Below are 27,777 nucleotides of genomic sequence, written 5' to 3' on the forward strand. Positions count from 1 at the left end.
GCTTCCACGGATGCAGTTTCCTGGCTTCACAAGGCGGCCAGCCTGCATAAGCTGAGGTTTACTCCACCATCACGACCGATGGTTGCGATGGTTATCCCACGCAGGGCCGGATTTCCCACAAGGCAACCTAGGCGCTCGCCTAGGGCCCCGCGAGTCCCAAGGGGCCCGTGGATGGGCCCCTTTTGACTCACGGGGCCCTAGACAGGCCCCTTTTCCCCAAGAAATCTGGCCGGTCAAAATGCTCCCAGAGGAGCACTGTACGATTACCGTGTGACATCATGATGTCACGAGGACCCGCTTATAGAGTCCCTCTGTGGCGCCGCTGTCTGCATTGTCACAGAGTAAATGTGCCTAAGAGGGAGGAGGAGGGCCACCGGGTTCTCTGACCAGCCCCATCTAGCTCCAGCCCACCTCTAGCACAGCAGCCTCTGCCACTGACTGCCAGGCTTGCAGTTTGCCACCAGCAGCATGCATCGGTGGCACCCAGCGAGGAGCAGAGGGACAGGCCAAGGCAGAGTCTGGCTGAGTGAGACAGTGACCGAGGATCCAGATCTCAGGGAATCACAGCAGCCAAGGAGGTAGGGTCAAGTACTGTGCTATTCTCAACTACTCTAATATAGATTGAATTATGTAGGATTTATTTTTTATGGTAGATGGGGTCTGGAAAGTGGACATGACTGCCTTATATTACAAGCATATAGTAATATACATTATGATGATCATGATATTATTAGTATTATTAGTACATCAATCCAGAATGATGGTATTTTCATGTTAGGTACTTGTAATATACTATACTATAATGCAGTCCTGTCCACTCCCCATCTACCAATAAAAAATTAAATCCTATAGGGCCCCATTTACAAACTAAGGGAAATACCAGCGTGAATTTTCGTTTAGTATCACTGAGATACAAACGAAAATTCCACTGGTATTTAGTAATGCTTACCCCTCCAGCGAGGTCCCGCGAAGTCCAGCGGAATCCTCGTCCTTGACGAGGTCCTCTGCTGGGCTGCTGGCAGCCTAACGCTGCCAGCGACGGGTTCCAGGGTCATGCGCATGTACATGACAGGGAGACCCGGCAGTGCCTGGAAGGCTTTGTTGAAGCTGGAAAGTCACCGCCATGTCTCCATTGCCGGCAATGGGGCCCGCATCGCTCTCGCTACCTTTTAGATGGCGAGAGCGATGCTGTACAAACAGCGATAATCTAAGATTACCGCTGTATACTAAATACAGCAAGATGGTATAACCCCTTTAGCGAGCGTTAAAGGGGTTTTATTTCATTTGTAAATAGGGCCCAGAGTGTACTTTAAAAAAAAAAGGGGGGGGGGTGTAATGGTGATGACTCATCCCCATCATTGTACTAAGCTGAGCACAGTCACACACAATGCTGGGTATGTCCACACCACAACTCCCACTGCAGATGCCACCTCGCAGCTACCTTCTAATCCATAGCACTCCTCAGGCTTATGTGATGTCTTTAATGGATAATGAGGAGTAAAACTTTAGGGTATTAGGTTTAGTTTGGATTATGGCATTAGGGATAAGGTATTAGGGTTGGTGTATCAGTTTGGGTTAGGGTATTAGGGTCAGGTTAAATGTTTGAGTTGGGGTATTAGGGATGGTGTAGGGTTTAGCGGTTAGGGTATTAGGGTTAGAGGTTATGGTTAGGGTCAGGTTTGAGCTTAGGGTTGAATTAGGGTCAGCATTAGGGTAGGGATGCTTTGCATGAATCAGGAATGCAAATAAAGTGCTTTGGATTGTTTGAGGGAGGGGGGCCCCAAACTGGTATCTTGCCTTGGGCCCCATGAGGTCTAAATCCGGCTCTGATCCCAGGTCGCAGTGCTGGGATTGCAAATGCAGCCAGGGATGTCAGACACCTCTTGCAGCATTTGTGTAATTGCAAGGACGGAATTACACAGTTGCTTGTGCGCAGCTTTGCAATTCCGTCCTGTGCTGAATCAGCAACCATAGATTGTAAGCTCTACAGGGGCAGGGACTGATGTGAATAGCCAAATATTCTCTGTAAAGCACTGCAGAATGTGTGTGCGCTATCTAAATAAGTGGTAATAAATAAATAAATAAAATACTACAACTACCCTGTGCAGAATGAAACTTGTAATGTTGATCTGTTGGCCTCTACCTCTATTCTGAAAATACATTTTAGTCATTTTAAACTCTGCTACAATGAATAGCAGAATTTTGTGACTGACCCTTAATTCCTCCAGAATACAATGGAAAAAAAAAATCCTTAATTGCTCTAATAACCTGACTAAATTCAAGAACATTTAACAGGACTGACCATGGTCAAGCACATCTGAGGATTTACACATATGTTCAATCTAAGTGACTTGTAGTTGCTAAAGCTTAAATTGATACTGTACATTCAATGGTTTATAATTGCGGACCATCAACATGAACATAAAGTTCTATGCAGTGGCGTAGCCAGGGGGGAGGGTACAGGTGGAAATATCGGCACCTAATTGGCATGACTGCCCTTGAATGTGGTGAGTGGCAGACAAAAGATTATCTTCCTGGTCTCTAGTGGAATAGCTCTGAGAAGGGGGTAACAATAGAACCTCTTGCTCAATTCTCCAACCCCCCCCAGACCATTTCCTGCACTACATCAACCGTTCAGACAGTAACTGCCACACAGCATGAGAAGTGCCGCTTGGTCCACTGAACTAACAACAGTGCCACCGCCTTACTGTCTCAGCTGTGCACTACACTAAGCTGGAGAAACTAAGACTCCGCGGTGATATGACTGCATTAACGCATGGGTAGTTTCCAGGAAAGAGACTGAAACCTCAAGTACTAGTATGATTCCTAATCTTCAATGACCCAAGCTGTAAGCATGCTTTTTAATGTCTTCGTTTTTGACTAATACACCCCTGCATATTAATATTGCATACCCAGCAGTATTCGACATCTCTATACTTTTACTGCTGCTACTAAGTTACTAGGAGCTAAGTTACTAGGAGCTACCAGCATCATTCTGTCATAGGGGCTGATTCTGAGTCACAAACATCAATTTTATGCAATTTATGCATCTTTTGTGCATCTTTGCATATGTCCGCCCTATTCTGAGTTAGACGCAGCTTGGAAGGATCTGTCTTTCCATGAAATAGGGCATTTCGTGGTCTGAAGTGGGCAGTGACAATGCGACCACAAGTAACCATCCTGACTTGTGGACATGTGATACTGAGTCAGCATATGGGGAAGAGAAGCCTGTATCTGACATTTCTCTTGTACCTAGCATGGTACTGGTCCAAGTGCAGATATGAATGATGACAGTTGCAGCGGATGGAGTAAAAACAAGGGGCTGGCACTGGTTTCCACTTACTTATGCACCAACTCCCTGGATACTTGCATTAGCATAAGGTACTGTAGTAATTCCGGCTTCCGTGGCTGCCCATGTGCGAATCAGTCCCACCGTGTTATTTTTATCTTGTTTCCTTTCATGTCTGCAGACAATATTCTATATTTATGTAATAAATAGCCTTTTGCAACTATAATTAATATATTTTAGCTCATAATTTCTATTTGCCTACTGGGACACCTATTACACCAGTTTTATTTGTTTGGAGTTTATCAAAGAGGGGTAGACCTCTTTACCCATACTTTCCTCAAACAGCAGCTAGAAGATATCCCTGTTTTCATAATAATAATTAGAGGACATCAGGTTCTAAGGGTTTCTTTCTTTATTACAAAATGGGGCATGCGGAGGAACCTGATGCTATATAGGTGCATGTGGGAAACACATAGGCCAGGGGAGCCTATGTTTTCCTTGTTCACTCCCCCTTATGTCAATAGCTGACTACACCACTGCTTTGAACACAGGGCTTGATTCAGAGCCGCTCGTAAGCGGCCGCTCGTTCGCTCCGAGCGATGTTCGCACATCTGCGCATGCGTATGGGTCGTAATGCGCATGCGCCAACCAGTCAGTGCAGTCGGAAAACTTGTGTTCGCAAAATTGCGAGGGCCTGCTAATTTGAGTGACAGGATGAGGCGTTTGTGGGTGGTAACAGGGAAGGTGCTTGAAAACGGGGAGTGGAGATCCGAACGCAGGCGTGCCAAACGGTCAAAACGGGCGTTTTAAGGGTGTGCATAATTAACAAAGCAGCGTCATCGTCCACGTCACTTGGTTGTTTCTTAGCCTGAACTGTTCGCATGATTGCGGTAGGAAAATCCAACCACAAGCACTGCGAGCAGTTCAGACGCCTTTCGATGTACTCGATTAATCTAATAAATAGCGGAGATGACGTAGGATGCGAGCGGCCAGGGGGCGTCTTTACAAAATAGCGAGCGCATGTTTCGTTCGCTCGCTCAGACATAGAGGCGTCAACAGACCGCAAAGAGCGAGCGCTCAATTTAAATAGCCGGCCCCTTTTTCTGAACGAGCAAGCGCAAATAGCGTCCGGCTCTGAATCAGGCCCACAGCACTATTTCAAAATTCTTAAAATGTTGTGGTTTTTTTTTACTTTTAAAATATTAGGTAGATTATGCTTTAAAAAAAAGATATTTAAAAAAAAATAAAAAAGTAATTCAGACATGAATATATAACCATTACCTTGAATGATTATGATCTATAAGAGCAAATGGGAATGAAAAAAAAGCTATATTGGTAATTTTACTGGAAACATGATTTTCGAAATTCCATTGAAATACACTCAGTGGCCACTTTATTAGGTACACCTACCTAGTACTGGGTGGGACCCTTCTTTGCTCCAAGAGCAGCATGAATTCTGGCATGAACTAAAGAAAGGGCAGGAAAGATTCTGGACCTCATTCAGACCCAGTTTCAAGCGCTGAACGCTTGCAGCCGGGTCGATGTTTAGGCCCTGCGTACACGCAGCGGTCACACTGCGCGTGCGCAAGCCCCGGAGCGAGAGAGAAATTCTCTCGCTCCGGAGCTCACTACAAAAGGGGTGGCTGTCAATGTTGATTGACAGCTCGACCCGTTTTGTAGGCGTGGCGGGGTGGTTTCACAAACGGAGGCATTCCTTATGGAACGCCTGCCATTTTGTGGGCGGCCGCACTGACATCAGCAGTGATGTCAGTGGGGAGCTTCCTGCTCGATCAGAGCAGGAAGCTCCCTGGGGCTTGCGGTTGCCGAGATCCAACCTTAGGGTCTCGTCGCAAACCCCGATGGTCGCGATGGTCTTGACCATTGCGACCATCAACCTGGTCAGTCGCTAAAGCTGAGGGTGGTAACCCACAGCTTAGCTAGCGACCAGGAGGCCGCACTTGAAAAGTGAAGCGGCCGCCCTCATTCAGAGCGAGCGCACGCTTCTTGCGACCACCTCGGAATGTGGGCCTCTGGGTCTCATTCAGACCCGCTCGCAAGCGCAGAACGCACGCAAGCGGGTCGATGGTACCCAAATGCGCATGCGCACGACGGAGGGAGCTCCATCGTGCGCATGCGCGAGACCCGAATAACGACGGCCAAGCCGTCGTTATGGGTCTCGCACCAAAGGGGGCGTGCTGTCGATGGTGACTGACAGGACGCCCCCTTTGATGGGCGTGCCGGGGGCGTGGCTGCCAGACGGAGGCATTCCCATGGGAACGCCTACCGTCTGGATCCAGCCCCACTGACATCACTAGTGATGTCAGTGGGAGTGATTTTGGCTCTGATAGAGCCAAAATCATTCCAGGGCTTGCGGCAGCGAGACCCTACCGCAGGGTCTCGTCGCAAGCCCGATGGTCGCGATGGTCTTGACCATCGTGACCATCATCATGGACGCCCGCATAAGCTGTGGGTGGTAACAAGGTAAGGTCCAAGAGGCCGCTCCATTTTCAGGTAGGAGGGCCCTGATTCAGAGCGAGCGCTCTGGTCAGAGCGTCCGGCTCTGAATCAGACCCTCTGTTCCTTGTTGACAAACAGATGTGTCCTCATACATCTAGTCTCAATACGCCATGCAGCGCAAGATGCCTGGAACAAGTGATCTTCCAGGTCCAGTGCTAGGGTTGAGTGTCCTTTTTGCCTAAAAATGCATCTTAGTCGCAATGCCACTAAGGTGCACCATGAGACTGCACTGATTAATTTGATATGCGTTACTTGTGTATCTGTGTGCAGGGCCAGATTAACAATGGAGTGGTTGGAGTTCCAGCTCCAGGCCTCCATATAAAAATAGGCCCATCGTCATGACAGCATGATGATGACTGGCTACATGGTCAGCCATAAATCATAAGTATTAAAATTGTATTTCTGTTTTCCTCACAAAATTATAATTTTTTTCTACTTTTACGTATTTAGTGAGAGATTGGGGCTGATGGTGTAGGGCGTGTACACCCCACATGGCACTGGCCACACCCACGCACCCCCACACAGTACTGGCCACATCTCTGCTTCTCAAATTAGGTACTCATACATCTTCAACCTCCAGGTCCATGTGGTCCTTAATCAGGCTCTGTCTGTGTGCAACTGAATCTGTATACAAAGCATGGAACATGGCGCTGAAAAAAGATGCAGCCTCTGCATCGTAGCACTTCGTATACAGATTCAGACTCAGTCGCACATCAATATACAAGTGACACATAGTAAATAAATCCTTCAGTCTCATTGCGACTAAGACACATTTTCTTGCGAAAAAGATGCTTGTCGAGCTGAGAGAGGCTGTTTGGTCACAACTGCAGCAATAGTGTATGAGGGGATGTAGTTAATAGACCGGCGGACGCGATTCCGCCGGTCTAAATCCTGACTATACATGCCCGACACAGAATTTAAGATAGGCGTCGAAATATTGACGCCTATCTTAATCCCTACGCCTGAGGCCCGACCCCCGCCATCCCGTTCGTCAAGAGCTGGGTAAGTATACTACTTAGCCCGGGGATTGGGGGGTTAGGTTTAGGGACCCCCCGGGGGGTCTTAGGGTTAGGTACCCCTCAGGGAAGGTTAGGGTTAGGCTAGGGCAGCAGTTCTCAAACTGTGGGTTGTGACCCCAAAGTGGGTCACGGCCATCTCAGCTTGGGGTCGCAACTCACTTGGGGTGAGGTTGATGACCCCTCTGAGGAGAGTGAAACCAGTTGAACTGTCTGTTATTTCAGACTCCTCAGATCACCTGCTGAGAGATCCGAGTAGTCATCAGGCAGCCCCGTCCACCCCAGTGCTCAGCTTCTCTTTTCCTCCTGCCCAGCAGCAGAAACTGACAAACAGGCAGCAAGCATCTCTCTGCAGTCTGTGCAGATGTTGTTAAGTAAGTGCAGCCTGGGGTACCACTGCTGCCAGGGTGGGAGGACACAGAGGGCGGAATTCAATTGATTATTCCCCCCTTCGCACCCGACGGAGCTATTCTATTATTGCTCCTGTCGGGTGCGATCAGCTGCTAGCGCTCAATTTCAGCTCGCAGCCCCAGAGGGGTGCGGGCTGAAATCGGCGAAAAGTGTCCTGTTTGGGCGCCCAAACGGCACTTTTCGCGATTGCGCCCAGCACTTTGGTCGGGGTTAGCCGTTTTACGCGGCTAAACCCGACCACTTTGGGTGTGATCAGCGTGAAACGCTGGCACAATTGAATAGCGGCCCACGATCTCCTGTCACTTTAGACGGGAGATGCGGGCCGCGAAATCAATTGAATTCCGCCCAGAATGTGTGTTGATTGCTGTGTAGGGAGAATAAACTTCCCCAGGAGGAGGAATGAGGGGAGTGCTGAGCACAGACCCTATGGGGGAACAGGGGAGCACACAGTGTGGGAGCTGGAGGGGGGGAGGGAGGGGGGGACAGTAAAAAACTAATTTATTAAATACCCATTGCCTCCCCCGTCATCTACTGCCTCCCCCATGAAACACACTGCACCCTCTGTATTTCTCATCTACTACCTCCACCTGTTACCCACTGGTTCTCCCTGTTACCCACTGTGTCCTATATCACCCATAGCCTCCCACTACCTCCCCAGTCGCTCACTGTCTTCCCTGCCACACTTTGCTGCTCCTTGCCACACATTGCCGGCTCCTGTCACCCACTGCCATCCTCTGCTTCTCCTTGCCACCCACTGGCTCTCCGTCACCCACCGACACCCTTTGCCTCCCTCTGTCACCCACTCCTTCTCCCTATTACTCACTGCCTCCTATGTCACCTATTGCCTCCCCAGTCACGGTTTGCTTTTCCATGCCATGATCTGCCTCCACCCTATCACCCTGTCTCTCCCTGTCACCCTCTGCCTCCCCATGTGAGCCACTCGTTCTCCCTGTTACCCACTGCCTCCTATGTCACCCTTTGCCTCCCCAGTCACCCACTGTCTTCCTTGAAACTCTTTACTGCTCCTTGCCACCCACTGCCTCTCTCTTTCACCCATTTCCACCCCCTGTCACCCACTGCTTTACGCTGCCACTCACTGCCTCCCCCTCACCCACTGCCATCCTTTGCTTCTCCCTGCCACCCACTGCCTCTCCGTCACCCGACACCCTCTGCCTCCCCGTCACCCACTGCTTCTCCCTATTACCCACTGCCTCCTATGTCACCTATTGCCTCCCCAGTCACCCTCTGCCACCAACACCCCCTCTGTTTCTCCTTGTCACCCACAGCTTCTCCCTGTTATCCACTGCCTCCTACTTCAACCTTTGCCTCCCCAATCACCCACTGTCTCCCCAGTCACTCTCTGCCTCACCTTGCAGGGACGGGGGCTTCGAAAGGAGCTCGTCCCTGCAATGTCTAAATGAAATGATCGCATTAGCGCAGTGGCGTAAGTTCATACCAGATGCCCGGGGGCAAGTTATAATTTGGTGCCCCCCTAAAACAAAAGGTAAAATAAATGTGGTGCATATCTATCACATATGCACAAAAACACTAATATAGAATAGCCTTAAGTGGGGTGACTGTATTGTGGGCAATAGAGGAAGTGCCTCAATTGTCTCCCATAGTTCTGCCCCTGCATTAGCAGATACCTCACTTCAGTTTTGCGTCTCCATAGTGCTACTGTGCATGAGCGGCCTGCTGACCATGCATGTGTGGCAGTCATTCTGCAGTAACTTGCTGGGGTCCTGTAATAACTTTTATTGTTAGACGGGGTCCCAGAGCAAAAAAGTTTGAGAACCCCTGGGCTAGGGGAAGGAGGGCTTATGGTTAGGCACCAGTAGAGAGAGGTTAGGGTGAGGCATCCCCCCGGGAGGGTTAGGAATAGGGTGCGGGAAGGGTGGGTTAGGTTTAGGCACCCCCAGGAGGACTTAGGGATAGGCTTCCCCCCCCCCCCCCGGAGTTTTAGGGTTAGGCACCACTAAGGGAGGGTTACAGGGGGGAGAAGGGAGGGTTAGGGTACTTACCAGCCAGTGTCGGGATGTCCTCCTGTCGGGCTACCGTAGTCTGAATTTGAACCGGTATTTCAATCCCATTCCTGTATGAGGACACATCTGTAAAAGCATCACGCAGTTGCTTCAGTTTAGTTGGCTGCACATTAATGCTGCGAATCTCCCGTTCTACCACTTTGTACCACAGGCGCTTGGATTGGGAATTGGTGACTGTGGAGCCATTGGAGTACAGTGAACTTATTGTCATGTTCATGGACACATATTGGGATGATGTGTTTTTTGTGACATGGCATGTTATCCTGGTGGAAGTATCCATTAGCAGATGGATAGACTATGGCTATAAAGGATTAACATGGTCAGCAACAATACTCAGGAAGGCTGTGGCATTTAAAATATAGTTAATTGGTTTGAAGGGACATAATGTGTGACAATAAACTATTTCCCGCAACATTACACCAGCACCACCAGGCAGCATGGGCCAATAGATTCATGTTATTTACACCAAATTCTCACCCTACCACCTGCATGCCGTAACAGACATTGAGATTCATCAGACCAGGTGTCTTTTTCCAATCTAAATATATATATATACATCATTTAGGATTCATTTGTACTATCATTGTGAGAACTTTTCCTTTTTTTGCTCTCCAGTCAACTGCACCTCTGTAATATAGGACCCCCTAATTTCATGCATCTTTTAAATACCTATTCGTTTTTCCTTTTTGTAATACTACACAATATTCATCTAAGCTAATACAAGGCCATCTCCCTTTCAAACTCCTTTTTTGTTGTTTACCTTTGCCTTTTCCTCTTTTGTAACTGTAAAGTACCTGTGTGATAGCATAACACAGCCCTATACTTATGCATTTGCATGCCGTAGATAGTTTTCATTTTGCTTTTTTACCCATAACTTTTTCCTTTGCCTGAGCTTTTTCATAAACACAAAGGTTACCCTAGCAGCACCTTGCTCTGCACATTTTTACCCAGGGGAGTTTAATGTGATTTCAGGGATACAGGATATAACCTCATTAGCAACTGAGTGGCCTAATTCAGCTTTACAGTATCTTTACCCTTCACTCACCACAAGGACAGCTTACCATTACAGGGAAATAGAACATAACAATGCCCAGCAACTCATTTATGAACAAAGCAGTACAGTGCCATGGGCAGCAATTAACTGTGTCATTGAAAAATTAAAGAGGGTTGCAATAATAATAACAATAATATGCTGCACATACAGGGTCACTGGAAAGCATCTCATTGTGAAAACATATGGTTTTTTCATACTTGTATTATAAATGCTGTTTATTTCTGTATCTATTACAGTTCTCAATAAATAAATATTCCATAGAAAAGGAGAAATATTTATGCAACAAGTATGGAAATCCATATTTTACTTGGTACCAACCTTTTGACAGTCCATCATGACAAATTGCTTACATACAGTATATGAGGGCCTGATGGCTTAGAACATACTTTATTCAGGACATTCTTTACTTACAAAAAAAAGGGATGAGCAGTTCAGGTATTTCATGCAATTCTATCTACTGTAGCACACAGCTGATATAAGGTGCATTTCGCTTTTTTATGGTATTCAAACTTCACAACAAATTACCATTATCTATCTTATTTGGGGCATGCCCTTAATTAACTTGAACCTTATCCTCTTATTAGAGCTTCCATTTATTATTTATTCCCTTATTTAAATTGTGCTTATTTATTTTTTTGTTCTTTATTATTTTGTGTTATATGCACATATCAATGTGTTTCACTCTAAAACGTAACTTGATACAAATCCTATTATAATAAAATATTCGCAGGATTTATCTTTGGTGTAGTGTAAGATTATTTTCAGTGTGTACAAATGACTCACTTCCTGTATAATTTAAACTAGCTTTTTAATTAGTTTTGCACCATAGCAAAACCATATTAAGCTGTGGGGTGGGGGTTAAATTGTGCAGACAGACCTATGTTTGGGAGGAGGAGTTGTTCACTGAGATGACAGCTGAAATCGGTAACCCCAAGTTATGTTGTATCCTATAGATTGTAAGCTTGCAAGCTTGGCCTTCCTACCTATATATCTGTCTGTTATTACCCAGTTTTGTTCTATTTATGTTCCCAATTGTAAACCGCAATGGAATATGCTGCGCTATATAAGAAACTGTTAATAAATAAAAAATAAATCAGACACTTGGGATGGAATTCAATAGTTTTTTTGGGTGGTGAAAATTAATGGGTGCCTGACAGAGCAATTCAGTTGTTTTGGGCGCTCAAGATGTATCATGCCTTGTTGCCCCCAAAGTAAACGGCTAAACCCGTCTCAACTCCTGGTTATGGCTCATAAACTACCGTTCAGGCACCCAAACCACAGACTTTTTGCACATTTCTGCTTGCCACCACAGGAGTGTGTGAGCAGAAATGTCAGCACTGGTGGCTCTCCCGCCCAAATGAAGCAACAATTGAATTGCTCGTCAGGCGCCCATTAGTTAAGATGCCCCACCAAAAAAATGTAATTCCCCCTTTGTATGTACCAAGTGATGCAACCCGCAAACCCCCCCCCCTGCCGACAGGCTGACATATTGGGCGGCCGGTACACACTCTGCCAGGGGTAGCCATCCCCGGTCCTTGAGAGCGGCTACGTCTTCCAGACCACATAGCTGACAATGCGACTGACGACCACACAGCATGCACCAGACGACATAGTGCATACTCACTATACGATTTTGAAAGATATGTTGTTCAGATGCGTCAGAATCGGGCATATCATTCCAAAAATCGTCTAGTGTAGACACCTTTAGTGAAACCACACACATTACTATCAGTGGATATGCACGGTGAACAGAATATAGGAAAGAGCCAATTTAACTTTATCTGCAACATCCTGTTTCTGTATTTTTTTACGAGACTTGTTTGAAATAACTTCAATGTAAAACTATTTTTGCTAGTGTCACTTAAAAATATAGGTTATAAGACTTGTGTACCAGTAAAAAAAAGGTGCTTTATCATGTTACTATGTTAAAATAGCATGCACATTAAACTTAAATAATAAGCATTTGCAACATGTGAAGTGTAAATTATACAAAGACAGAGGGTCTGATTCAGACCCGTTCGCAAGTGCAATGCGCTCGCATGTCACTTGTGATGTCATTAGTGAGCTTCCTGCTCTATTAGAGGCTTGTGGGGCTTGCGGGAATGAGACCCTACCCACAGCTTAGCGAGCGGCCAGGAGGCAGGTTTTAAAAAAAAAGCTGCCACCGTGATTCAGAGCGAGCGGCCAGGAGGCAGGTTTTATTCTTGCAGCTTTTATTCTGGCAATACTCACATATTAAATGTATTGAGTTAGTTAGGCAGCATGCACAGGATGTTTGTTCACTTTGTAAGTGTAAAAACACAGCTCCAAACTTTTTAAAAACAGTTGGCAGCTTTTCACTGTCCTGCCCTAACAAATGAATAAACTAATAGTTATATGTTCATATAGAAGGGTGCTACCAGTAAACTATTATTACTTGCAACAAAGTTCCTAAGAAAAATAAACTTTTTTGGAACTTTTTCTTAGGAATTGTGTTACAAGGTGTTTCATAAAATATGTGCTTTATAATATGCTATTAAATAGACAATTCTGCCAACTGATTTTGTTTGTACATGCTAACTCAGATATAACAAAATGGATTATTAACAGTAATGCGATGGCTGCTACCATAGTGCCCGATAATGATGGTATGTGTACTATGTTACATTCTTGCAGTAGCGTATTTTACCTATAGATGGGCCCATGCACTCACAGCATTAGCTGTGATGTCATCAGGGCCGGCGCTACCATTAGGCAACTTTAGGTAGCTGCCTAAGGGCGCCGGACCCTGAGGGCGCCGCTGAGTCTACCAAACAACAAATCTTTTACATTGCACTGGTGGCGGCTGCTGGTCTAATCAGCCGCAGCCATCGATACCTGTTATGACTCCAGACTGCCAGTCTCTGTTGTGGTGGCCCCCGGACCGTCAGCATCGGAGACTCAGAGCTGATGTGTTCTGCTGTCACTGTGTGCTGCGGAGACCCGAGGACAGGTAAGGGGTGTCCACCACACTGCCTGTATGTTCCCTATCACTGACTGCAGAGAGTACAGTGCAGGGCCGGGGTGGGGTTGGAGGTTTTAGTCAGGGGAGGTTCGGAGGGTCATATCAGAAGAACTTTCCTGGCTGTCATATATCTGAATTCAGTGTCATGGTACATGCAGGCAGTGTGGTGGCCACCCCTTCTCTCTCCTCGGGTCTTCTACTCACCTGGGAGATCCAGCCTGTCAATCACGAAAGGAGCTCCGCCCCTCCATACTACATGAAGAGCTACTGTCACATTGCTTGGTGAGGAATGTATAATTTATGTATGTATGTGTATATAGATGTGTCTATGTATGTGTAATACACACATCAATATACACATACATACATAGACACACATCTATATACAAATACATGCATAGACACACCTATACACACATACACACATACATACATACATACATACATACATACATAATGAGAATGCCAAGAGTGTGCAAAGTTGTCATCCAAACAAAAGGGGGCTACTTTGAGGAATCTAAAATATTAAACATATTTTGATTTGTTTAACACTTTTTTGTTTACAACATAATTCCATATGAGTTCTTTCATAGTTTTGATGTCTTCGGTATTAATCTACTATGTTGAAAATAATTAAAATAAACAAAAACCATTGAATGAGAAGGTGTGTCCAACTTTTGACTGGTATGTATGTATGTACGTTCGTACGTACGTACGAGGGTTGTTCAAAAAGTAATGCCTAAATGCTCACCACTAAAATTTTATTATAGATACAGATTTGAAAATTTGCAGTAAAATACTTTGAAGTCTTAGTAACAGAATGACTCTACTCAAAATATTCACCATCTGCCCTCAAACATTTTCTCCACCTCTCAACCCAAGCTGTGAATCCACTTTGGAAAAACTCCAGTGGTTGGTGTTTGACCCAGGAACGTATGACGATTTAAACAACCTCTATGTTTTCAAAATGTTGACCCCGGAGACAGTATTTGAGAGGACCAAACAGATGAAAGTCAGAAGGGGCCAAATCAGGACTCTATGGTGGATGTGGCATTATTATCCACTCTATATTGGCAAGGCCGCAGATGTTGCCATCGAAGTGTGAGATCTGGCATTGTCGTGGTGTAAGATAACATTTGACAGTGGAATTGTTGACTTTTTTTGCGGATGGCTTCTTTCAGCTTCTTAAGTGTAATAATGTATCGATCACTGTTGATTGATTGGTTTGGTTCCAAGTAATCAATGAGAATAACACCTCGGCAATCCCAGAAGAATGTGGCCATAACTTTGTTTACGGATCGCTGTGATTTAAACTTTTTGGCCTAGGTGAACTTGGGTGTTTCCAATGTTTTGATTGGGCCTTTGTTTCTGGGTCATAAAGGAATACCAAGGTCTCATCTCCTGTAATGACATTTTCCAAAAACGTCTCAGGGTTGGCTTCAAAGTTGGTCAAAAGGTCATTGCACAATTCCCTGGTTAATTGCTTTGGAACCCATTTAGCACACACTTTACAATATCCCAAATATTTGATTAGTGTTTCTACAGTGCCATGGCTACATTCAAGTTCATCACTGATATCTCTGATGGTCACACGATGGTCTTTCTGAATCATGGCATTGACTTTGTGTTGGTTCTCGGCTGTCACTGCAGTTGATTGTCTGCCACCACGAGGTTTGTCGCACATGGACGATTCTCCAGATTGAAAAAACTTCATCCACCTTCTGACATTGCTATAGTCAATTGTATGCTCACCATACACTTTTTTCAGTCTTCTGTGGATTTCTGTAGCACTGCAGCCTTTTTTTTCCAGAAATTCAATGATGTCTCTTTGTTTCATCTTGGATTCCATGGTATTTCTTGGACTACCTAAACAAAAATACATATATAGCTAGCAGACATATTAAACTACAAACTGACAAAGTTTCAAATAAATGTTGCATATTATTTTAGAGTTATGAGCATTTAGGCATTACTTTTTGGACAACCCTCGTATATATGTATGTGTATAGGTGTGTGTCTATGTATGTATGAATGTATGTGTATATAGGTGTGTGTTTGTGTATGTATGTGTGTGTCTATGTTTGTATGTATGTATGGGTATAGGTGTGTGTCTGTGTATGTATGTATACAGGTGTCTATGTGTGTGTATAGGTGTGTGTCTATGTTTGTATGTGTGTATAGGTGTGTATTTTATGTGTATATAGATATGTGTCTATGTATGTATGTGTATAGGTGTGTGTCTGTGTGTGTCTATGTATGTATGTATTTATATGTATAGGTGTGTGTCTATGTAGGTATGTATATAGGTGTCTATGTATGTGAGTGTATAGGTTTGTGTCTATGTATGTATGAATGTATGTGTATATAGGTGTGTGTCTGTGTATGTCTATGTATGTGTGTATATAGGTGTGTGTTTGTGTATGTAATGGTTTATAAATGGGTGAGTGGGTTGCTGGGGGTAAATGGGTGTGAAGGTGAATGGGCAAATTGGGTTCTCTGACTATACAGCAATGTTTAATAGATTTACAGACAGGATGTGTAGGTTCATGCCAGGTTGGTTCAGCAGGGCGCTGTTCACTGCCCATCTTGCAGATGGAAAAATGCACCCTAGCCTCTTTTGGAATGCCTTGCTGAGCTCCGAAGGAGAGTCGTTTGGATTGGAGGAAGGTAGTGCCGCGCTGCCTCCTATACTGAGACATCTGTTTTCTGCCTGCATGTCTATTTTGGAGTATAAATTCGCATACACACTAGACAATGTATGTATGTGATGGGATCCGGCCGGGTTGCCGACATTGGTAAGTGTATACACACTTACCAATGTTGGCCACAACGAATGACGGTGGGAGGGGGCGGGGCCATTCTGCATTCGGCAGCATGGCATCGTTAACGATATCCCCAGTCTGAGTTACATGTGCAGCCGACTGGGTATATCGTTAATGACCAGCGGAAGCGCGCATCGTTGGTTATTCACTGCATACACAGTGAACGATATGAATGATATGAACGATAACAATATCATTATCGTTCATAAAAATCATCTAGTATGTATGCCCCATAAGTTCCACAGCGCCTCTGTCTACCACTGCGTCAACCTGGCCTGAGGCAAACAGATGTATTTACATGTGTTATGGTATGATTATTGGATAGGACACACTGATGTGCATTGTGGGATTGATGTGTGCAAAAATTATGCATTGCGGCACTCGTGTAGCATAAATATGTACTGCGGCACTTATGTGTGGCATAATTACATATTGGGCACTTATGTGTGGCATAATTACATATTGGGCACTTATGTGTTGCATAATAACATATAGGACACTTATGTGTGGTATAATTACATATTGGGCACATATGTGTGACATTTTATGAATGTGGCACTGTCTGGCATAAGCATGTATTAAGGGCACAGCTATGTGACATTATGTTTTGGGGGCACTGATACAGTATGTAGCATTTTACTGTCCAGAGTGTACACACAAATGTTGTTCCCAAAGTTTGGTTAAAAGCATGTGAGGTTTTATCTAGATTGCTGGGAGGAGCAGGGGTGGTATTATTGTTAAAGTTATTAAATTAAAGTATTAAAGTTAGTATTCACCATAAAAACAGATAGTTACACACTGTGATCTAAATTACAATTAGCGCAAACAAATTATACAGTCACAAGGTACAGTCATTACATACGCACGCGCTCTGGATCCAGATACCCGGAATCAAAGATGAAACCTCCGTCAACAGCAAAGAAAGATAACTGGCATCTAGTTTCAGACAGCCTGCATATATACTCTTACAGAGATAGGCAATACAATAGAACAGATTGGCATGATTCCATTGGTTCTTCTTCCTGGTTCTTCTGTTACAGTACAGTTCATAGGTCAATTCGTATGGTCACAGTCCAGCCTCCAACAGCTGTTTGTGTCCATTTTATCGCTGCATAACAAATCTAAACTGGATGCATTACAGGATACATTTTAATGCCTAACTCTCTATGATCCATAATTTGCAGACACATGTTGCGATTTCTTCATTGATGGAACCGGAAATCTGCAAAGACACAGTGGTTTAGAATGACACCAAAAACTGTCTGCTTATCATGCACTAAACCTTAGATATCAAATAACATGTATTTCACAACATTACTGATAATGAATGAAACCTTAAATATTAACCTTAATGCTAGGGAACCTTTTTATGTAAGTGTGCAGTGTGTAAGTATTGGGGTATTAAGAAAAGACGCTAGTTAGCGTTGTGCGACTACGTGTTTTGTAGAGTACACCGTGGTACGTGTTTTGCAGGGTTGATCATATGATATGTTTTAGTAACTGTCTGTATTTATATAATGAGGACTTTTAACATCTTTCTATTGCATGGGAATCGCACGACGCAAAATAATAGTATTGCTGTATGTACTTATAATGTGTGAGATTCGCTACAATGGCTCTGGGTGGCCAGTCACAAAATGGCATCTTGTTGCCATTCACAAAATGGCGTCGTGCAGATTTAATTTTAAACAGATTGTGTCTCAGCCAATTATCCAGCTTTGACAGTCCACCCTTTGATAGCAAACAACATGCTTTCACACTCTGGTTTTAAAATTAATTTAGGCTTACACTATGACATATTAATTAATGTTATATTATAGGATGGCACAAGGTGGTTCTTAAACCATCAATAATGTGTCTCTAGGGAGGAACATAAAACTACCCTTATACGCACTCCGCGGATCTTGGGAGATCATGGGAAAGATGTGGGGATGCACCAATCCTATAAAGGAAGTCTTGAAGGGGATAGGGACTTACATTATTTAAGATGTTTTAAAATAACATTTTAATAACACATTTCATGCATGGCTAAATTTATACATCATCTGATGGTACCTTCTAGTTCAGGGTTGTAATGCAGTCCTACATTTTCCTCAGTATTCATATTGTTACTTCTAACCACCATCAAAATTTAATTCTTTCGGTTTAACTTATCTTTACATTTTTCAGATTTCAACACAGTAGGAACACACCTGACACATAAGCCAATTACTATGATGACAACCAATATGAGGATCGGGAGTTTACCTATACTAGCAACCATTTCCTGGACACACTCCCCTAAACCGGAGAACCATCTTACTGGGTTCAACCATGAAACCCATTCCTCTACCTTCTCTACTTCAGCCATTGAAGCATTATGGTTCTTCCGAAATTCCCATTTCAACGACAGAATTTCGTCCATTTTCCGGTCTATCACCTCCTTGGGGTCACTGGTGTTATTTGTAATATATGTGCAACACTTTACACCAAATTCGGTGGCCCAAGTTACGCAATGCTCTCCCGTTACAAATGTAAAATTATTTAACACTAGTCTATGTTGCACCAGTTCCTTCTTGTTAGCTTGCAACTCCCTACCTGTATATCTAAACGTGTCATCATACATCTCGGTGATATTATCTATTAATTTAGCGAGAACTTGGATATATACCTTGCTTTCTCAAGTGAGTCAGACTGTGCGCTGCCTCAGCCAGGCTTGGGTAGTACGCCTTGGGAGCCACTGGCTTACCTTGTCCATCTCTCCAGAGGACACATCCCCACATCCTTTGGACCTCCAGACTGCCTTTTCCTGGATGGAACACAAATTTTGCATCTCAATTAATTTCAGCATGTCAGTCGTTTGAAACATCATTTGGTTAATTGGCACATTTACTTTTAACCCTGATGCCCATTTGGCAGCTTCGTCTGCCCTGTTGTTGCCCAGTGACACCGGATCATCCTCACATGTATGGGCTTTACACTTAATTACCGCAACTGTCTTAGGCAATTGGATCACTGTCAGTAGTCATTTTTTATGTCTGGAATGTGTGATTGGTGTGCCTGCTGCTGTCATAAAATTTCTCAGACGCCATATAGAACCAAAATCATATACCACCCCGAAGGCGTACCTAGAGTCAGTATAGATATTAGCAGATTTACCTTCTGCTAACTAACACGCTCTCCTCAATGCCACCAGCTCCGCCACTTGGGCCGAATGAGGTGGACCTAAAGGTTTGGCCTCTATGATGTCTTTGTCATTTACCACAGCATAACCTGTACATAACTCTCCAGTGTCAGTTTGTCTATGACAACTCCCATCCGTGTAAAATGTCACATCCACATTTTCTAAAGGTGTATCCCGTATGTCAGGTCTTGCAGTAAAGGTCTGATTCATATATTCCATACAATCATGTGCATCAATATACCTGCAGAACTCGCCTTCCGCCAGCGACTCACCTCTCTCCACCCTTTGTGCATCTTGTTGCACATATGGTAAATACGTTGCTGGATTTTATGTACTGCACCGTTTGATGGTGATGTTTGCAGGTGCTATTAGGGCTAGTTCCCATTTTGTGAACCTAGCTAAGGAGACATGTCTGGTTTGGGCAGAGTTTAGCAAAGCAGATATAGCATGGGGAGTATAGAGAATCATATCATGGCCTAATACTACATCCTTACTGACCAATAATGCAGTTGCTGCTACACTTCTTAAACACATTGAGAGTGATCTTGCCACAGTGTCCAATTGTGCACTGTAGTATGCTACGTGCCTACTGGCATCACCATGTTTTTGTGTGAGGACACCTGCTGCACAACCATTAGCTTCCGTACAATACAAATCAAAAGGTTTTTCATAATGAGGTGTTCCCAATGCAGGTGCTCTTGTCAGACTATCCTTAAGGTTAAGGAAAACCTGCTCTGTTTCCTCTGTGTGTATGACACGATCGGGCTTTGAGGAAGAGACTAATGCCCTCATTCATAGATGGTCGCAAGAAGCGAGTGCTCGCTCTGAATGAGGGCGGCCGCTTGACTTTTCAAGTGCAGCCTCCTGGTCGCTAGCTAAGCTGTGGGTTACCACCCTCAGCTTTAGCGACCGACCAGGTTGATGGTCGCGATGGTCAAGACCATCGTGACCATTGGGGCTTGCGACGAGACCCTAAGGTTGGATCTTGGCAACCGCAAGCCCCAGGGAGCTTCCTGCTCTGATCGAGTAGGAAGCTCCCCACTGACATCACTACTGATGTCAGTGCGGCCGCCCACAAAATGGCAGGCGTTCCTTAAGAAACGCCTCCGTTTGTGAAACCACCCCCCCGCCACGCCTACAAAACGGGTCGAGCTGTCAATCAACATTGACAGCCGCCCCTTTTGTAGTGAGCTCCGGAGCGAGAGAATTGTAGCATGTGGGGGGGCGACCGAGGGTTAAATATTGCTTGGTCGGGCATGCCGGATTGTCCAGCGTGCCCGTCCGATGCGATATTTCCCGTTGAACTGTTGGCCGCAGCGGGCAGTGTATGCCCAGCCGCGGGCGACAGACAGACATTTCCTGTGTTCCTTCCCATGGAAGGAACAGGGAAATGTCTCCTCCCCCGGGGGCGGAGCGCAGATGTCTGCCGAATACACTGTGAGAGAAATCTCAGCGGCAACATCTGCGTCTGGCAGCCATCCAGATAAAATGTCTGTCGGTCTGACAGGCATTTTATCTGGCCGTGTATGCCCACCATAACTCTCTATGATCCATAATTTGCAGACACATGTTGCGATTTCTTCACCGATGGACCGGAAATCTGCAAAGACACAGTGGTTTAGAATGACACCACTGGTTTAGAATGACACCACTTCTTCCTGGTTCTTCTGTTACAGTACAGTTCATAGGTCAATTCGTATGGTCACAGTCCAGCCTCCAACAGCTTATTGTGTCCATTTTCCCGCTGCATAACAAAGCTAAACTGGATGCATTACAGGATACATTTTAATGTATATCTCTCTATGATCCATAATTTGCAGACACATGTTGCGATTTCTTCACCGATGGAACCGGAAATCTGCAAAGACACAGTGGTTTAGAATGACGGTCTGCATATCATACACTAACCCTTAGATATCAAATAACATGTATTTCACAACATTACTGATAATGAATGAAACCTTAAATATAAACCTTAATGCTAGGGAACCTTCTTATGTAATTGTGCAGTGTGTAAGTATTGGGGTATTAAAAAAAGACGCTAGTTAGCGTTGTGCGACTACATGTTTTGTGGAGTACACTGTGGTACGTGTTTTGCAGGGTTGATCATATTATATGTTTTAGTAACAGTCTGTATTTATAGAATGAGAACTTTTAACATCTTTCTATTGCGTGGGAATCGCACGATGCTAAATAATAGCATCGCCGTATGTACTTATAATGTGTGAGATTCACTAAAATGGCGCTGGGCGACCAGTCGCAAAATGGCATCTTGTTGCCATTCACAAAATGGCGTTGTGCAGATTTAATTTTAAACAGATTCTGTCTCAGCCAGTTATCCAGCTTCGACAAATATTAGCAAAAATACTTGAATCCTACATGATAATAGAAATTCAGAGGTATTGGTTGCATACATTTGCAAATATATGATTAAGCGCCGGGCCAGCGTCAAGGCTCCTCTAAAGCGGCGTCCCTAACATTAAGGGGCTCATGTCCGAGGCACAGGGCAGCCCAAAAGAATCCAACCAAGGACCACTCCCTGGGCATTACACAAAAAGTGGAAGAAAGGTGATAGTGAAGTGTAAAGTATAGACGTGTCAAGATAATCAATAAAGGTGCATACACACAAAATGATTTTTTTAATGATTATCGTTAACGATATCGTTTATCGTTCAATCGTTGAAAAAATCGTTCACTTTCTGAGTTAAAACGATGAACGATTATCGCGCGTTCACGTTTGTAGTTCAGTCAGACTGACCAACTCAACAATTTTCATTAAGGGAATATGCAAAAATCGTTTGTAGTTCAAAATAATCGTTCATTACATTTAGTAAATGAACGATTTTAGTAAACAATTTTCGTTCATTTTGCCCTTGAAAAAATGCACGAAAATCGTTTACTAAAATCATTCATTTACAAAATCGTTGTATGTGTGTATGCGGCTTAAGTGTTAATATAATAAGAAAGAATTAAAATGACATAAATAATAAACAAACAAATAGAAAGGTGATGAAAAAATATCTATGTGAATTAAGTGGTGATGCCCTGAAAAAGGCCCAGCCAGAGCAACCCTGGGGGCCCCACGCCCAAACGCTCACCCCAAATAATTATTGCTACAGTGTGCTGGAGTGAATCTCTTTTTTTTCTGTGGGTCAGGCAGGTATGTCTGCTAGGCCAGGAAATCGCAAAATATAAATGAAAACCCGCCCCCTCCCCATCGCCATCATGTTGATTGGCTTTTTAAAAATATATGGATTAGTGACTTTAGTTGTATGCATTCTCGCAAGTTTTTCACCATTTTCTCATTTCAGTCAAGTTAGTCTTTAGTCGTCTGATAAGACAGGTTGCCATTGTTAAAGTACAGATGTGGCCTCACTCGTCTTTGCTGCAGTCATACCAAACAGCCCCTCTTGGCCGCCTGGTCCCATGAGACTCTGCTAGCGCTGGACTTCTTTTTTGCATCCTTTTTTGACGAAAATGTGTCTAAGTCGCAATGTGATGTGGCTAGGACTCACCAGGAGACTGTGCTGTTTAATTTGATATGTGACACTTGTATATCTGTGTGCGACTTAAGCTGGGTACACACTTAACAGATATATCTGCAGTTCGAATGATCTGAAGATGATGGTTGTTCATACACACTGAACAATCATCATCTGTCTTCTGGCCGTGGGTCCTGCTGGCCGGGAGGTCATGTCGCACTCCCCTCCCCGCGGCCTGTGTAGCAAGTGTACGGGTGGTCGGCAGACCGCCCGTACACACAGCAAGATGAGCAGATATATCTGTCATAGACTGTGCAGCAGAGCCGACGTTTATGTCTGTGAATTCACAGACATATCGCTTGTAAACACTGGCCGACGGACACCCAATATGTATTGGCCGATCAACTTATTTGCCAATATATCTGCCGTGTGTACCCAGCATTAGTCTCTCAATCAACATGCAAAGTGCTACGATGCAACGACCGCAGCTTTTTTCCACACCAAGGGCCTGATTCAGAGCTGAACGCTCTGAATCAGGGCCCTCCTACCATTTTTTTGGAGCGTCCTTATGGACGCTCGCATAGCTGTTACCACCCACAGCTATAGCGAGCGTCCATGATGATGGTCGCGATGGTCTTGACCATCGCGACTATCGAGCTTGCGACAGAGACCCTGCGGTAGGGTCTCGCTGCCGCAAGCCCTGGAGTGATTTTGGCTCTATCAGAGCCAAAATCACTCCCACTGACATCACTAGTGATGTCAGTGGGGCCGGCTTGAGACGGTAGGCGTTCCCACGGGAACGCCTCCGTCTGGCAGGCACGCCCACCAAGGGGGGCGTGCTGTCAATCAACATCGACAGCACGCCCCCTTTGGTGCGGGACTCGGAGCGATGGTGAGCCCGTCGCTCGCCGGGTCTCGCGCATGCGCAGTGGGGAACATCGACCCGCTTGCGAGCGTCCTGCCGCTCGCGAGCGGGTCTGAATGACCCCCCAAGTTCCGTTTTCAGTCTCAGTTGCACTGAGATATACAAGTGTCACGTATCATATTATTCAGCACAGTCTACTGGTGTGTCCTGGTTGCAATTGCAAATGTGATTTAGATGCATTTTCGGCAAAAAAGACGCCCGATGCTAGCAGAGTTGCACGGAACCTGGCGGCTCACTCACGGCAGACATTTCGTGCTGCATGGCGTATTGAGGCTAGATGAGAGAGGACATATCTGTACATTCATTGATTGTGGCAGCACTTTACAGACTTTGCTAATCACTGCATTTATTGGTTGAATAGGAATGTCTCCCTCTGTGAAGAAGTCTGAGTTGGACAAATCACCATTTCACAGCCCATCACCTCAAGATACATCCCCAAGAATCAGTGGCTTCACCCAGCATCACAGGCCGGTTATAGCTGTGCACAGTGGTGAGTACATAACTGCTGAGAGCACAGCACAGAATATAAGTATCTTTATGTACATTTGGTGTATTATTCTATGTCACAGTTTGTTCTCTTTTTATTCTACAATTATTTATTCCTCTCTTTTTTTCTTCCCTTATCCATCTCTTTGCATATCCCTCTACACTAATCAGGCCTTGCCCGCAGTCCCCATACATCCACTACGTTACATTTCCCACCTTCCTCCCTCCTCCCCCAAGCTGCCTCCACTTACTTTCCCCACACGGCTATCCGCTATCCCCCTCACCTCAACCCTCAGGATCCACTGAAAGACCTGGTGTCCCTTGCCTGTGACCCGTCCAATCAGCAGCCAGGCCCGGTAAGAATATGAGGGTTAGCGGAATATAATGCTGTGAGAGAAACGGGAGGAATACTATGTAATAAACATATTCTGGCTATTTATTTTATATTCATATGGAGGTATCATAGGACTTTCCTACTTTTGCCAATAAAAAGGTTGAGCAGCATTTCTAATAAAGGGCCTGATTCTGGTCCAGACGGTATTGCACAGCCACAAGGAAACTGCTGTGCAGTACTGTCCAGCAAATATTAAAATACTACAGGAGGAGTCTATAGGAAGCAGACGCCTTCTGACAGCAATAGCGATCCGAGTGCAGCATCCGTAGATCATCGCGACGCAGACCCTGGCCTCAGCACTCCCGGAAAACCTCCCTGTTTCCAGGAACGCTGGCCAGGCATGCCCCCGCTCTATCCCCCAAGGAACGCAGCATGTCAATCATGCTGCGGTTTGGGGGATCAGAGAACGAGATTGCAGGACCTGTTCTGTACATGCACAGAACGGGTCCTGCGCAGTTTTCCAATAATCGGAAAAGTGCATGAGACCCCTTATTAGCGTCCGAACCTGAATCAGGCCCAAATTTAGTTGGACAGGGTAATTATTGCCAAAGTAGAAAATAATGTAATGAAACTGTCTATGACTAGGGTGTTATTTAATATATTTTCTGCTGAAGATAGATATCCTGCTACTATAAATAATAATTCATAGTTGCTGTGGATAATATATATATAATTTGATGAGTATTTATCCTTAGATGATATGCCTAATGAAGTATGCCCTATACTGTTACCACTTCTCTCCATCCGTTTGCTCTCTCAGCTGAATGGGAACGGCCAGGTGAAGGTTTCGAGTCACTATATCTCCACGCAGATGCTGGCTCCGCCTCCTCCAGTTATGCCCCGTCTCTCGTTGCCCTCCGATACCAAATCTACTACCGCATCTGATGGTGGTACCTCTTCACCGACTTCTCCAAGTAAGTGATGACATTAAGGTATTTATAGAAGTATAACAAGTGTTTCATAAATTAACATTCACTGAATAAACTAAAACTGAACTAAACTGAACAAAATAAGTCTCTCAGATTAAATATACACTGCGCATTGTCATTTAAATCAAAGAAAGACATGCCTAGAAAATTGGACATTAATTGTCGTGTCCTTTGGTAATCTGTATGACAGATATTACCAACCTCCACTTTGTTAGTGCAGTGTTATGTTCTGTGGTCTCTGAGTACTCATTTCTCAGGGTTATTAAGGCAAAAGCATTGAGCTGCAGAATCCTTAATCCCCAATATCGAACAGAAAAAACTATATTATATAAAATCATTCAGGGCAATATATTATACAAAACTGTGTTTGTTCAGGGCATAATCTCTCATGTGTTATTCGCTATTCCTCATTTTGCTTTTATACCTGTAACTAAATTTTCAATCTCCTTAATACGTATCAGTTTGTTGCAGCAAAATAATTTAAATATTGGCTATATTTTAAATCTTATTGGGTACCATGTCACAATCCAGTCTGATTTGTGTTGTATACATGTATTGGAGGGAACGTGAACACAACGTCTATAATCTGGTGTTTTAATTTGTAGGAGTGTATATCTTTGTACTATTACTGGCTCCTCCTACTATGCTTGTAGTAATTTTTAGGAGTTTTTGAGTATTTATACAACAGATATTACTTGAGGTTTTTATTGTATGCATTGTCACAAGTTTATTTATTCTTTCTTCATAGCATACTCTGCACCTAGCACGCCACCCGCCAACCGACCCTTTGTAGGACTTGGCCCCCGTGACCCTGGGAGCATATATCAACCACAGGTAAGTAGGGAAATAAGGGTCATACAGTAGATGTAGGTTTATTACCATGGCAGAAATCACCCTTTGCATATATTTGTCATTTGTGTATGCTCAGTAAAAAAAGAAAACTTCAGTCACATAAGTCATTTTGAAAGTTGAACTCATGTCATTCATTGATTAACAAACTTGCTTTGATATGAGCATAACCTCTGGAAGCAATTGTTCATCTAGATACCCAGAAACAATGCAATAGTATACCGTATTTGTAATCAGGACAAAGAGACATCTATTTTACTGGTTTTAAAGTTATCTATTAAGAAAAAAGTATAATATACATTAGTCACATTAACCTATTGAAACTACACATTGGTGAAACAACACTTGTAATAAATTGTATTAGCCACACAATTAGTCAACTAATAAATATGAATACATATGGAATTAAAGTGTATCCGCAATAATGTTAGATCCAATTCATATGTTGTAGCCCTTTGGAAGACAAATTGTAGTGGAAATGGTCAATCAATAGCCAGATCAGGGGACAATTCAGGATCCATACCATGAAATCAGACAGGGAACAGGAATAACTGGAACTAGGTCCATGTAGGTTTTGGTATGACAGGTCATGACACCACCAGCTGTAATCCCATCACACCCCGGCAGAGGGGCACTGTGAAGATCCAGGCTATAATACTGCATGAAGGACAACTAGATGAGAGCAGCCTGACCTTACACATAAATGCACTGCATCTGGTTGAGAGCACTGTATTGAATTCAAAGTGCATACAGTAAGTGGTTTAACTCTCCATATGAATATAATACAGGCGATGACATGTACCATTATTTTACTCTTTTACATCAGGAAATATAATGAATAGCATACTGGAGATATAAAATATTTTCACCAGATATTTTTAAGTTGCTGGAAATAAATCACTCAGTACAGAATGTGATAAGACAGTAGGGCATAGTAGAACACATGCATAAAGATCCATTTAGCTAAAACATTTTAAATTATTATTACATTTGTCCCAAAACTGATTTTAGGAATGTTATTTTCATAAACAATTGTGATTTAGAATTAGCCATAGTAAAAAAAAAGATATATATATATTTTTATGATACAATCATAAACAACATTCATGACATCTATAGGTTTAGAGTAATATTATTATTAAAATACATAACTCCAGTTAGTATTTTTTTAAAATTTTGGTTTAAATTTTCATTTACACACATAAGGGCTCATATAGTGTTGAGAGCAATATGTATCTATATATAAATCGGCCACAAAATTGCCCTGTTACTTTTTTATATTGAGTTACATGTATCCTAAGATAAATGCAGTTCAACATAGTTTGCTCAAACATGGCCACATCTAGATACATTTACAGATGTGTCCACATACATCTATCCTCTATGCGCTACAAGTCGCGCCACACATAATGTGG

General features: G+C 43.9%; 1 protein-coding gene across 3 annotated transcripts in view; it reads left to right on the forward strand.

Annotated features, from left to right (window-relative positions):
• The window catches only part of NFIC (nuclear factor I C), a 185,891-nt gene that overhangs the window by 114,113 nt on the left and 44,001 nt on the right, over positions 1-27,777 (forward strand). For 2 of the 3 annotated variants that reach the window (XM_088450827.1, XM_088450826.1), the window contains exons 7-10: positions 24,066-24,194; positions 24,362-24,546; positions 25,345-25,498; positions 26,262-26,347. In XM_088450827.1, the coding sequence (XP_088306953.1) occupies positions 24,066-24,194; positions 24,362-24,546; positions 25,345-25,498; positions 26,262-26,347 (554 nt within the window). Of the gene's footprint in view, positions 1-24,065; positions 24,195-24,361; positions 24,547-25,344; positions 25,503-26,261; positions 26,348-27,777 lie in introns of all 3 variants that reach the window. The other variant, XR_015870072.1, reaches the window with a different exon arrangement.

Source organism: Taudactylus pleione, unplaced genomic scaffold (genome assembly GCF_031769625.1).
Source record: "Taudactylus pleione unplaced genomic scaffold, aTauple2 ptg000529l, whole genome shotgun sequence".
In the NCBI taxonomy this organism is placed as follows: Eukaryota; Metazoa; Chordata; class Amphibia; order Anura; family Myobatrachidae; genus Taudactylus; species Taudactylus pleione.